This window comes from Bombina bombina, chromosome 4, assembly GCF_027579735.1.
Source record: "Bombina bombina isolate aBomBom1 chromosome 4, aBomBom1.pri, whole genome shotgun sequence".
NCBI lineage: Eukaryota > Metazoa > Chordata > Amphibia > Anura > Bombinatoridae > Bombina > Bombina bombina.
Window position 1 is genome coordinate 953,624,737 of NC_069502.1, and position 12,862 is coordinate 953,637,598.

The 12,862-nt window shown below is 36.7% G+C and overlaps 1 protein-coding gene across 3 annotated transcripts in view; it reads left to right on the forward strand.

Annotated features, from left to right (window-relative positions):
- Nucleotides 1-7,426: 7,426 nt before the first annotated feature.
- ATL2 (atlastin GTPase 2) overlaps nt 7,427-12,862 on the forward strand; it is a 361,722-nt gene continuing 356,286 nt past the window's right edge. For 2 of the 3 annotated variants that reach the window (XM_053711956.1, XM_053711958.1), the window contains exon 1: nt 7,427-7,527. In XM_053711956.1, coding sequence (XP_053567931.1) covers nt 7,446-7,527 — 82 coding nt within the window. In that variant the 5' untranslated portion in view covers nt 7,427-7,445. The remainder of the gene's footprint in view (nt 7,528-12,862) is intronic. The other variant, XM_053711957.1, reaches the window with a different exon arrangement.

The window sequence follows — 12,862 nt, forward strand, 5'->3', positions numbered from 1 at the left end:
TGTTAGGTGCAGACGTAGGAAGTGTTTCCCCATAGGAAACAATGGGGCTGCGTTAGGAGCTGAACGCGGCTTTTTTGCAGGTGTTAGGTTTTTTTTCAGCTCAAACAGCCCCATTGTTTCCTATGGGGGAATCATGCACGAGCACGTTTTTGAGGCTGGCCGCGTCCGTAAGCACCGCTGGTATCGAGAGTTGCAGTGGCGTTAAATTATGCTCCACGCTCCCTTTTTGGAGCCTAACGCACTGAAAACCAAGCCATTCTGTGAACTCTAAATACCAGGTGCGGGGGAAAAAAAAGCACGCGTAGCTAACGCACCCCTTTGGCCGCAAAACTCTAAATCTAGGCGTAAGGCACTGGTATAACTGCAATGTGTTGGCTAACTGAAGAATAAAGCAATTTTTAATGCTTTATAATATAATTGCATTGCAAATTAGCTGCATACAAAAAAAGAAATTTTAAAATGTCCCTTGAATAAATCTGTTTCCTTTTCTCTTGGTCTAACATAGGACTGTAGTAATAAAAAAGATGCAATGCTCATACTAACATCTTACATTCAGAATAAACAGCTTTGCAGACTGAGAAAGCCTAGGGGGCGGGTTTGAAAAAATCTCTGAGAGCCAGTCAACAAGCAATGTGCTGCTGCTTTGCAGCGCTTTGCAGCGCTACTGCATATTTGACTGCGTACTTCAAACAGCACTTTGCTCTGGATGCACTGTGTTAAGGAAAACCTACACACTGCAACCAGAGAACAGCTCTGTTTGAAGAGAACTGTCTAATGTGGAGCAGCACTACAAAGTTCAAGCGCTAACAGTTCCTGCATGCATCCTGTTCTTTCTGCAGACATGCTGCATTTTCTGCGATGACATCTCAGATCACTGTATGTTCTGCCTTGGGGCTCAACACTACAAACCGTGGGTCCAACTAGAGTCCTTAACTGGGGGAATAAATCTGGGTGAAGCCTGTTGGATCCCAGCCAAACACAGACACAGACCCCCTGAGGCACTTACTATTACATATCAACCACACTAAGAACCTGGGATAAAGTTCTATCCACCTCTAAAAAAAATTGAGTCCAATCTCCCCCCTCACTGCCCTTTTAAATAATCCTGTCCTACTACAATCTGACACTTTGTAAGCACCCATATTTGCTGGTAAACCCTCCAATGTACCAGTATACCTAATGCTAAATAAAGGACAAATTTGCCCCCAAACAGAAATATCCCAGACCATGGGCCCGCTGTTCCACTGTTGGTTCCCCTACCTTCAAGCACGCCATGCCAATCTTAATAATAATAAGACCCCTTAGACCTTTTGAAATATTAAGTACCACTCCCTCCATACCTAAGTCACACATCTCCATAATTTACAAGCTGCTCAGAGGCTCTTTCCCTAGTATAAAACCCGCCTATATAGCAAAATGGTAAAAATAATTGAATACTTCATTAATTGACACCCAGTGGAGACATACTTTCAATATGACCAAAGAATCATCTATATCTCTAGTTATAGCAGAAATCAACTATAAATTAATTTCTAGATGGTACCTTACACCTCATCGCCTACATAGTATCTTCCCTAACTCGTCCTTCCTTTGCTGGAGACACTGCAGAGAAACAGATACACTATCCCATATATGGTGGTCTTGTCCCCTACTAAAAAACTATTGGGAAAGCATCACTAATTGCATTAATGATACCCTATGGACCTGCTTAACACTCCCCCCACTATTGTCCTATTGAATAACATTCCCCCAATCCCATGCCAATATTTAAAAAAATTGCTCCAGTGCATGTTGAATTGCATCAGGCAGCTCATACCTAGATTCTGGAAGAAAGTCCAGACCCCTACTTATGCTATGTGGCTACATGAAGTTGATTATATCTTGTCACTAGAAAAAATACACTACACCTTTATAGGCAAACAAGAATTTATTTTAGTCATTTGGGAACAGAGGCAGTTGATATAAACTGTACTCTTCATGTCATATAAGACAATAATATACAAGTAAGTTGACAGTATAAATGATTATTGTGATATTTCACACCACTAAAGTTAAAAGGGCAACCTGTAAATGCAAATAGGACTGGGAAATGTATTTTACTCTATTTTAAATTGTTAAACTTTGAAGTCTGTTCTTAAATTGTTCAGAGCTGCCCCCTTATTTGGAGGCTTTCCTTATATATTATTGATGAACCTGTAACCGAATCAAGGACTTGCCTTACAAAAGAAGATGCCTGAGGACTAACAGACAACGTATTTGTTATTATACGCTATTATGTTTTGTTTACCCTTTGCTGTTGTACAAATGATGTAAAATCCAATAATAGTACTTAATTTAAAAAAAAAAATACAGGAAAACAAGGCTAAATAAATAATGGAATAATGCAATATTGTTTTACTGCACATACTTAAACATTTTATGCTACAATCTTAATGTGTTTCATATCCCTTTAACATATCCCTTTAACATCAACAGTAAAGCCAAAATTCAACTTTCATGATTCAGATAGAGCATGTAATTTTAAGCAACTTTCTAATTTACTTCTAGTATAAAATTTGCTTTGCTCTTTTGAAATAATTTGTTAAGCGTAAAACTAGGTAGGCTGAAAGAAGCTTAGAAGTGTGCATGTCTTCAGCATTCTATGCCTGCAGTGTTTGTAACTATGATTTAAGCAATATTGATTTAAGCAATATTGTAAACTCTGCTGCCAGATGTCTAGACACATGCATGCTCCTGAGCTCACTCTTTAAAGGGACAGTCAACACCAGAATTTTTGTTGTTTAAAAAGAAAGATATTTCCTTTATTACCCATTTCCCAGTTTTGCATAACCAACACAGTTATAGAAATACACTTTTTACCTCTGTGATTACCTTGTATCTATGCTTCTGCAAACTGCCCCCTTATTTCAGTTCTTTTGACAGACTTGCATTTTAGCCAATCAGTGCTCAATCCAGGGTAACTTCACGTGCATGAGCTCAATGTTATCTATATGAAACACATGAACTAATGCCCTCTAGTGGTCAAAATGCATTCAGATTAGAGGCAGTCTTCAAGGTCAAAGAAATTAGCATATGAACCTCCTAGGTTTAGCTTTCAACTAAGAATACCAAGAGAACAAAGCAAAATTGGTGATAAAAGTAAATTGGAAAGTTGTTTAAAATCACATTCCCTATTTAAATCATGAACGTTTTTTTTGGACTTGATTGTTCCTTTAATAAAACATTTCAAAAGAACTAAGCAAAATAAATAACAAAAGTAAAATGCAAAGTTGTTTAAAATGTCATGCTCTCCCATCCATTTTATATTATTTTAAATTTACTGTCCCTTTAACATCTATTGAGATACAAGATACTGTTTAGTATTATAGCAGACCTCAAGTGGCACTATTACATGGTCATGTTTTCCTAAATTGATCTAATTACTTACAAAATTGTGAATATTATTTTTCCTTGACTAGAAAATTGTTGTACATTTGGTATTTACTGCATCCTATTACTGGTTCTACCAATAGACCTTACATAATGTTCACCTCATATTAATTGAAACAACATTAGTATCTTATCCAAAAAGGTCACATGTGTGTTTCTCATATATAGTGAAACATTATTACAAACAACACACTGTTATGAATCTAGTGGAGAGTTGCACGTTTTAAAATGTTTATTATTACACTTACACTGATCAGCCACAACATTAAAACCACTGACAGGTAAAGTGAATCACATTGATTATATTGTCACAATGGCACCTGTCAAGGGGTGGTATATATTAGGCAGCAAGTGAACAGTCAGTTCTTGAATTTCATGTGTTGGAAGAAAGCAGGAAAAATGGGCAAGCTAAAAGATCTGAGTGACTTTGACAAGGGCCAAATAGTGATGGCTAGATGACTGGGTCAGAGCATCTCCAAAACGGCAAGTCTTATGGGGTGTTTCTGGTATGCAGTGGTTAGCACCTATCAAAAGTAGTGCAAGGATGGACAACCGGTGAACCGGCGTCAGGGTCATGGGCGCCCATGGCTCATTGATGCACGTGGGGACCAAAGGCTAGCCCGTCTGGTCAGATCACACAAAAGAGCTACTGTAGCTCAAATTTCTGGAAACAAAATAATGCTGGCAATGATAGAAAGGTGTCAGAACACACAGTGCAATTTGCTGCGTATGTGGCTGAGTAGCTGCAGACCAGTCAGAGTGCCCATGATAAACCCTTGTCCACCGCCGAAAGCACCTACAATGGGGACGTGAGTGTCAGGACTGGACCATGGAGAAATGGAAGAAGGTTGCCTGGTCTGATGATTCACATTTTCTTTTAGATCAGGTGGAGGGTCGGGTGTGTGTGTGTTGTTTACCTGGGGAAGAGAGGGCAGCAGGATGCACTATGGGAAGAAGGCAGGCTGACGGAGGCAGTGTTATGCTCTGGGCAATGTTCTGCTGGGAAACCTTGGGTCCTTGCATTCATGTGAATGTTACTTTGACACGTACCACCTACCTAGAGATTGTTGCAGACCGTGCCTTCATGGCAATGTTGTTCCCTGATGACAGTGGACTCTTTCAACAGGATAATGCACTCTGCCACACTGCAAAAATTGTTTAGGAATGGTTTGAGGAACATGACAAAGAGTTCAAGGTGTTGCCTTGGCCTCCAAATTCCCAAGATCTCAATCCGGTTGAGCATCTGTGGGATTTGCTGGAACAACAATTTCGATCCATGGAGGCACCAGCTTGTAAGTTGCAGGACTTCTATATATAACAATCTCAGCAGACTTCTCCTAAGAAACCTACAAAATCTCCTACATTTTTAAAGAAATGCTACCAGTGGCCGGACTTTTTTCAAATCAGAAATTTGAAAGATCCCACTTACTATCTTCTCACAGAGACTTTTGAAGTTTTCTTGACCTTCACCGGCATATACAAAAAAGAGTTGTCTTGTTTTGAATGATAGGAGTGTGTCCATTCAGCTACATTTAACATAACCGGTTTAACACTTTTTTATGTTTTGAGATCTATTTATAGTCACTTGATTGAATTATGTTGTTTAGATTTACTAGTTGATAATCTGCTCCGTTTTTTTCATAATTCAGTTATATTCAATATAAAGTAAATGTGCTCATAGCTTTAATATTTGTATAACAGATGGAGATAATTTTACTATATCAAAGGATTAGTAATTATAGAAATTAAATTAAATTACAATCTGAGTATCAACATAGCCACTTGTGCCCATATATACATACTGTACATGCTCTTGCTATACTCTACAGTCAGCGGCCGAGTTTGTAGAACATGGCTGAGAGAAACAATATTATTTTTGTTGGCTCTATTAATTTATCTTATCATAAAGTTTATATTCCCATCTTATACCATCTTGGGTTTATTTATAGATCCATATATCACATTGCCCAAATACTTATATTTGTGGAGCATATAGTTTTTTTCTCACTCCTTTGCGTCAGTACAAATTACTATATACGGCTATCACTTCTTATTACCCCCTTAATAGCATTCTTAACATTTTTAAAGTGATTGTAAAGTTTAATGTAATGACTTAAAGGGATACTAAGCCCTCATTTTTTCTTTCATGATTCAGATAGAGCATACAATTTTAAGCAACTTTATAATTTACTCCTATTATCAATTTTTCTTTGTTCTCATGTTATCTTGATTTAAAAAAGCAGTAATAAAAGGTTAGGAGCCGGCCCATTTTTTAGTTCAGCACCTTGGTAGAGCTTCTGATTGGTTTGCTACATTTAGCCACAAATCAGCAAGTGCTACCCATGTGCTGAACAAAAAATGGTCTGGCTCTAAAGCTTACAGTACTGCTTTTTCAAATCAAGATAGCATGAGAACAAAGAAAAATTGATAATAGGAGTAAATTAGAAAGGTGCTTAAAATCTCATGCTTTATCTGAATCATGAAATAAAAAAATTGGGTTTAGTATCCCTTTAAAGCCCAGTATTTAAAAATAATCTTAAACACTGGGGCGCTTTAAGTCGTTAAACTTTACAAAGACACTTCTTTTTTTTAAATACCATTTTGTTACGGTAAACATACCGCCAATCCTCCGCCCGCATCTCCTTCTATATTTAGTATATTGATGACGAAACCGGCTTCCTATAATCGTTGCATGCCCCACAAGCTGGATGCTAATTTGCCAAAGGGGGCACACAATGATTGGAGGAAGCCGGATTCGTCATCGATATGCTCAATACAGAAGGAGATGCGGGCGGAGGATCGGCAGTATGTTTACTGTAACAAAATGGTAAGTATTTAAAAAAAGAAGTGTCTTTGTAAAGTTTAATGAATTAAAGTGCCCATGTTTTTAAGATTATTTTAAATACTTGGCTTTAATTAATTAAACCTTACAATCACTTTAATGTTTATAACACCTATGAGGCCATAGTCATTTAACTAAGCACAGTTTGAATAATGTTGGTTGCATTATTTTTTTGTGTGACATTAATTTTGGTCTATAAATGGCCTTTTTCTTTCATTTACTTTTCATTCTTGGTATTATTTACTCACATTTCAGTTTATCCTTATTAAAATATCATTCCCTTGAAATATATGATCTACAAGTATGAAGTTCAAGAGTGACCTGATTCTGTAGGGGGTGGGGATTAATATATTGTATGTTTAACTCTCACACAGATATGAAATGCATATATGTAATGTAAATTGCAATTGTTTATCTGTTCATGTAAATTTTGCCCAAAATAAAAAAAAATGGGTATTTAATACTTTGCTTAGCACTGATGAAACAAAATAAGAACAATCTATTTTTAAACAAATAAGTTTTTCCTTGGCAATAACAAAATAGGTATGCCATGGATCCTTGTGTGCAGTAATGAGTTAGATGCAATTGGTTTCTTGTATAATGTCTAGATAGGCAAATGTTAGTTTTGAAATAAATAAAAGATAAACTAATTTTAAAATGATTAATATAATATATTAACAATATTACAACGTGGCTACACTTTTCTATTCTAGTAATAAGTTTAGGTTGGCACTCCATAAAGCAAGAAGAGCAAACAAGGTGTGAATGCATTCTGAAAGTCTTCACACGTTGCTGCTATTCACAGAATTACAAGGTGCTTTACAGGCAATGTGCACACACACGTTTGACTACTAAGGAGCATGTCCCACAGATACATGTGAATTGCCATATGATTAGACTTCACCTTCAAATTAATTTGCATTGCTAATATATACGGTAGCTAGTTAGTATACTATAAAGCACATTTGTCAAAGCCTGCATGTGGTTTCCAGGTCATCGTTTCGGCTTTAGGACTCTCATACAAGTTCACGACCTCACAAACGCGCATGTAAACTTTATCTGGAGAGCACAGAGACCCAGGAGGATTTTTTTTTATAGCGAAGCAGCTGTCAACCAACGTACTGTGCATGTGACATCACAGGGGGCGGGGCAAATTTCAAAACCAAGGGCCAAGATGGCGGAAGGGGGATCGCTGAGGAATAGGACACGGCTTGGTTCAAGAAGAAGCCCAGAAATAAATCATGATGATGGTTTAGGTAGGTTTCTTTACATAAATCAAACGAACAACGTTGTTTACAGGGGAAGGAATCAATAAGTGTAGGTGCCATGAATTGATCCAGCTGGTTGGGACCCTGACCTGCATGACGTTTCCAAACAGATCCCACTTTAGCCTTATGAAGAAGCATTAACGTGCGCGAATTTGTTCTGCAGTCACAGTTTTTTTTTTTCTCTCCTCTCTCTCTATACTCCAACACAATCACGTGATATGCACGCGCACGGTAGATTGAGACCCCCTGAGTGTTCAAACCTGGGCTTGGAAAGGTTTTGCTCATGTGATCTGGAATTAATGCGCGCGGGCTTGACACCTGTGCAACAGTACCTGCGCGCGAGATAGCAGGGAATTGCCAGCCAGACCAACCATAACGTTGTCATAAGCTGCCATGTTGCTCAAACTAACACATTATTATTATTATTATTATTATTATTAATTATCATTGCTTTGACCTACATATCTGTGGACAGATTCATATTACATGATTTATGAGATGTAGTAGAAATCTTTTTTCTGGTGCCAGACTTGAGTCCTATTTTTAAATTAAATTCATAGCACATGAGCCTTATAACACAGGGAATGTGAAATCTCAGGAGCAAAGTAGCAACTCTGATAGTTGCATCTCTGCTTACAAACACCCTTCCCAACACCTAAAACATTGGCTGTTTTTTATTATATTTTTTTTACTGTGCTTGTAAAATGTAGTAAATGAATAAAATATGAAAATATATTTTTTACTCCTTTATAAGAGTAGCCCAAATAAGAGGTGAATGTATAAAACATTTAAATGGGCATACATTGATTTGAAATGTTTTCTAAATATCTAATACAATGTGTTTTAATATCTGGAGATATTGCCATACTTTGCTGACACTTCACTGGTGACCCTTGGTTAAGTATTGCCAGCTGTTTTTACTAGTGTTAGCACTTTATTATTGAAGTCTAACTTTTAAAGTGAAGATCCATGTTGATGAATTAGTGCCCGGTTTTTAATAAACCTATTAAAAACAAGGGCACTTTAATTCATCAAAATTGACGTTTCACTGTTTTTTTCAAAAACTTACCTTTTAATCTTGGCAGCCGCTTCAGCACTTCCTCCGCCCGTCACAAGCAGTCTTCTCGGGTCCAAAATGACGAATCCGGCTTCCTCCAATCACAGCGTTGCATCAGGCCAAGATTCCCCCGGGGGGAAGCTGTGATTGGAGGAAGCATGATTCGTCATTTCTGACATCTGCAGAGGCTTCCGACTGCCGGGGGAATCCCTGGAGTTGCTGCAAGGATTAAAAGGTAAGTTTTTGAAGTAAGGACAAGTATAGACAGCTCTTTTCCTAAAGAGGAGCAGAAACCACCAGTTATCTGTGGCGCTACAAAAAGCTTAAAACCAACTATTGTATGGCACTTAAAGGGACATAAACTCATTTTTTCTTTGCATAAATGTTTTGTAGATGATCTATTTATACAGCCCATAAAGTTTTTTTATTTTTTTATTTTAAATGTATAGTTTTGATTATTTTTAAAAAACATTGCTCTGATTTTCTGACTCCTAACCAGGCCCCAAAGTTTTATGAGAATACCGTCAGATACCTACTTCAGCTTGCTCCTGTTTGTGTAAAGGGTGTTTTCATATGCAAAAGAAGGGGGGGGAGTGTCTTATTTCCCACTTGCAGTGGGCTTTACAGCTACCTTTTCAAAAGAGCTAAACTGAGAGCTTCTAAGTAAGTTTTTAAACTGTTTTATACTGGATTTTTATATCGGTATCTGCATCTTATTCTTTATAGTAGTGTTTATTACATGCAGTTATATGAAAATTAGTGTATACTGTCCCTTTAAAGGGTGCGATTATGTGATATACTCTCTAATATCATGCAAATACAGGGTTAAATGGTTTAATCTTTAAATGTACATAAACAATATCAACACTGTTAAAAAAAAAACGCAGATCAGCACAGTTAAAAGTTAACTAAATACAATGCGTAAACAAATTTATAGATAAATTTATACGTTCATTCATATGATACATAAAAAGCTTAGGTTTAAAAACATAAGGTAAACTTCTGACAGGACTCGGGTGCTTGTTGGTTTTGCAAACTTGGGGATTGTGTAGCAAACACTTGTGCTCCGTAGAACAATTCGCCAATACAACCCAGATCAAACAAACACAGTCTCCAAGAAATAATGAACGGCAAAAGGATTCCTAGAAATAAAGACAAGAAAAGACTTGTCACCAGCAAAGAATAGTTCAACAACCAAGGTGTCCAAATTTACTTACACTGGAGGGTGTTTGGAGTCGTTCCTTTATCAGGGTATGAATGATAGTGAGCGTGCCTCGCTCAGGTGCTTGTCTCCTTAGGTTCAGCGCAATCGGCAGTTTCAGCTGTTCCGTTGAATGTCTGTGATCCAAACAGTAATTACAGATCACTGGAATGGTCAAACTTAAGAGCAACGCGTTTCGGCTTTCAGCAGCCTTTCTCAAGCTCTATCTTGCCAATGTCCGTTAGTGCTTAATATAGGGGTAAAACAGATGATACTTAGTGTTTTGAAGTAAACCGTAAAATGTCAATTTTGATGAATTAAAGTGCCCTTGTTTTTAATAGGTTTATTAAAAACCTGGCACTAATTCATCAAAATGGACCTTCACTTTAATGAATGATTTATTGAATTTCAAATACAAATTCTATGTTCTTGGCAAATTGCTACCTTGTCTATTTTTACTTATGTTCTTAACTATCATCTTATTCACTGTGGATCTGTTACCCCAACCTGGTTATGTGACACAGTATTTAGTCTCCGACACATTGAGAATCACTGGTGTACTGTTTCTATACATAGATTACTTACACTATAGTCATGACATTTGTCTATATTTGCTATTCTACATTAGCTGAACTGATATGCAATATACTTTAACTGTTTAAAAATCATGTACTACATCTGTTTAATCTTGCACTGTCTAAATGGAAAATACCATATGCCCAGTATTGCAAATGGTATAATCTTATGTAATCCACATAGAGATGGGCTCTTAGCTGTTAAACTTTGGTGGCATGAAACAATAAACATAATCACTAATAGCAAGTAGTATATCTTGTTATAGTCACTTGGTATTGTTGTTAATGCATGTGTGTGTGTGTATATATATATATATATATATATATATATATATGTGTTATGAAAGATCTTCAAAATAATACAGTTAAAGAAAACAATAATTGTGTTATCAAGATTTGCAGTCAAGGGCTGCACCCCTTAAAAGCTTTGAGTATTGTTTATCTTATGTCTTCTGTGTGCAATTTGAGACATATCAATGAGCTCCTACACTGAGCAAGCTATCAATGTACAGCATTTAGCAGGAGTTTTGAGTTCTGAATTCAACTTAATGCACTCCTTCTTGTCTGAGGTCAATGGGGAAATTATCATTTTCAGATTTGTGGGCAGACACAAGTCTGAAAAGTGGTAGTGGTGGTCTCTTTTTCTTTCTTATACAGTTGTTATACATACTCTTTGTGTTTGTGACTAGTTTAAAGGGACATTGTAGAATAAGCTTTTGCCATACTTAGCAGTCTAAATGTTTGATATTTTTGCATTAAAATATTTAGTTAAAAACAAAACTGCTTATAGAATATGTTTATATGGAACTGTTAACCAATATTCTATTGCCAACTGGCTGATGGGGACAATTAACATAACATTTATTCACAATAATAACTAAAATGCACCCTATTTTAGACAGGTGTTAAATTTCAGTCTTTAAGTTCTCATAACACAGCAAAAGTATTTTTGGATTAGCCACCTCCTCTGTCACTTGGGGCATGTACAAAGTATCAGTCACTGCCTATGACAAAAACTAGGTTAGATGAATGCATAAGTCTATTAAAAAGCATGTTGTGTTTTTTTTCTTCAAGAATGTTGCAAACATTCTTCAAATTACTTTGTTGGTAGGGGAACTAAGCTGTGTTTAAAGTGAATGTCAACTTTCATGAATCAGTGCCCGTTTAAAAAAAAAAAAAAAATAATAAAAAAAAATATTAAAAACAGGGGCACTTTCATTCATGAAAGTTTACATTGCACTGGATTTTACAAATACTTACCTTCTCCTGAAACGCCAGATCGCTAATCCTGCAGCTCCTCTGTACTTTGTCAGCAATGACGAAATCGTCTCTCTCCAATCACGGCTTCCCCACCAGGAGCGTTCCTCTTGTGAGGCCACACCGTGATTGGAGGAAGCCGATTTCGTCATTTCTGTGTTAGTACAGCAGGAAGAAGCAGACGGGGCGATCCAGTGTTTCAGGAGAAGGTAAGTATTTGTAAAATCCGGTGCAAATTCTGGAAGTGTTCTTTGCATCTGTTGGAACACTTTTTCTAGTCCCTTTTTTTTTTTTTTTTTTTTTTTTTTTTTTTTAACCATTATAAGGTATTACATTGTTGCAAATGTTGTAAACACTGCTGCCGAATACATGGGAAAGCTCCTGATCCTTTGTAGGCATGCTCTTCAACAAAGCATATTTAGTAAATTTTGATACAGAAGTAATTTGATTGGACAAAAGAAAATAAAGCGGTGTCCCTTGAACACATTTTCAATTTTTTTCTTGGTATCTTTATTTGAATAGTAAATCTGTGTAGTGTCATAGGAGCTGAGGTGCATGCACGTGTCTTGTTCTCTATGGCAGCAGTATTTTGCAACAATATATAACACTGCTACAAACAATGCTGAAAAACTTCTGCCATAGACACGTGCACACTCCTGAGCGCCTATGAGACTACATAGGGTTACTATTTAAATAAGAATACCAAGAGAACAATCACATTCAATAACAGAAGGAATAACATGCTACCTTATATGGCATCCTGCACCCTCCTCCTTTTAGGGAATGGAAATTTAGGGAAGGGGGGTGCCTAGCAGCGTATGCAGTCCCCATGATATAATCCCATCCTTGAAATCACTGGATTGCAGCTATCAACGATAACATAATTTCATTTTTCCTGCAAGTGCTAATAACACTTGGCCCCAACATGAAGGGGTTAAAATCACATGCTCTATCTAAGCCATGAAAGTTTATTTTTGACTATTTTCCAGTTTAAAGGGACAGTAATGTTGTGTTTTTATCTATCTATCTATCTATCTATCTATCTCTAGCACTAGTTAAAGGAACACTATACCCAAAATTTTCTTTTATAATTAAGGTAGAGAATACAATTTTAAACAATTCCAATTTACTTCTATTACCTAATTTGCTTAATTCTTTAGATATACTTTAATGAAGAAATAGCAATGCACACGGTGAACCAATCACAGGAGTAATCTATGTGCAGCTACCAAT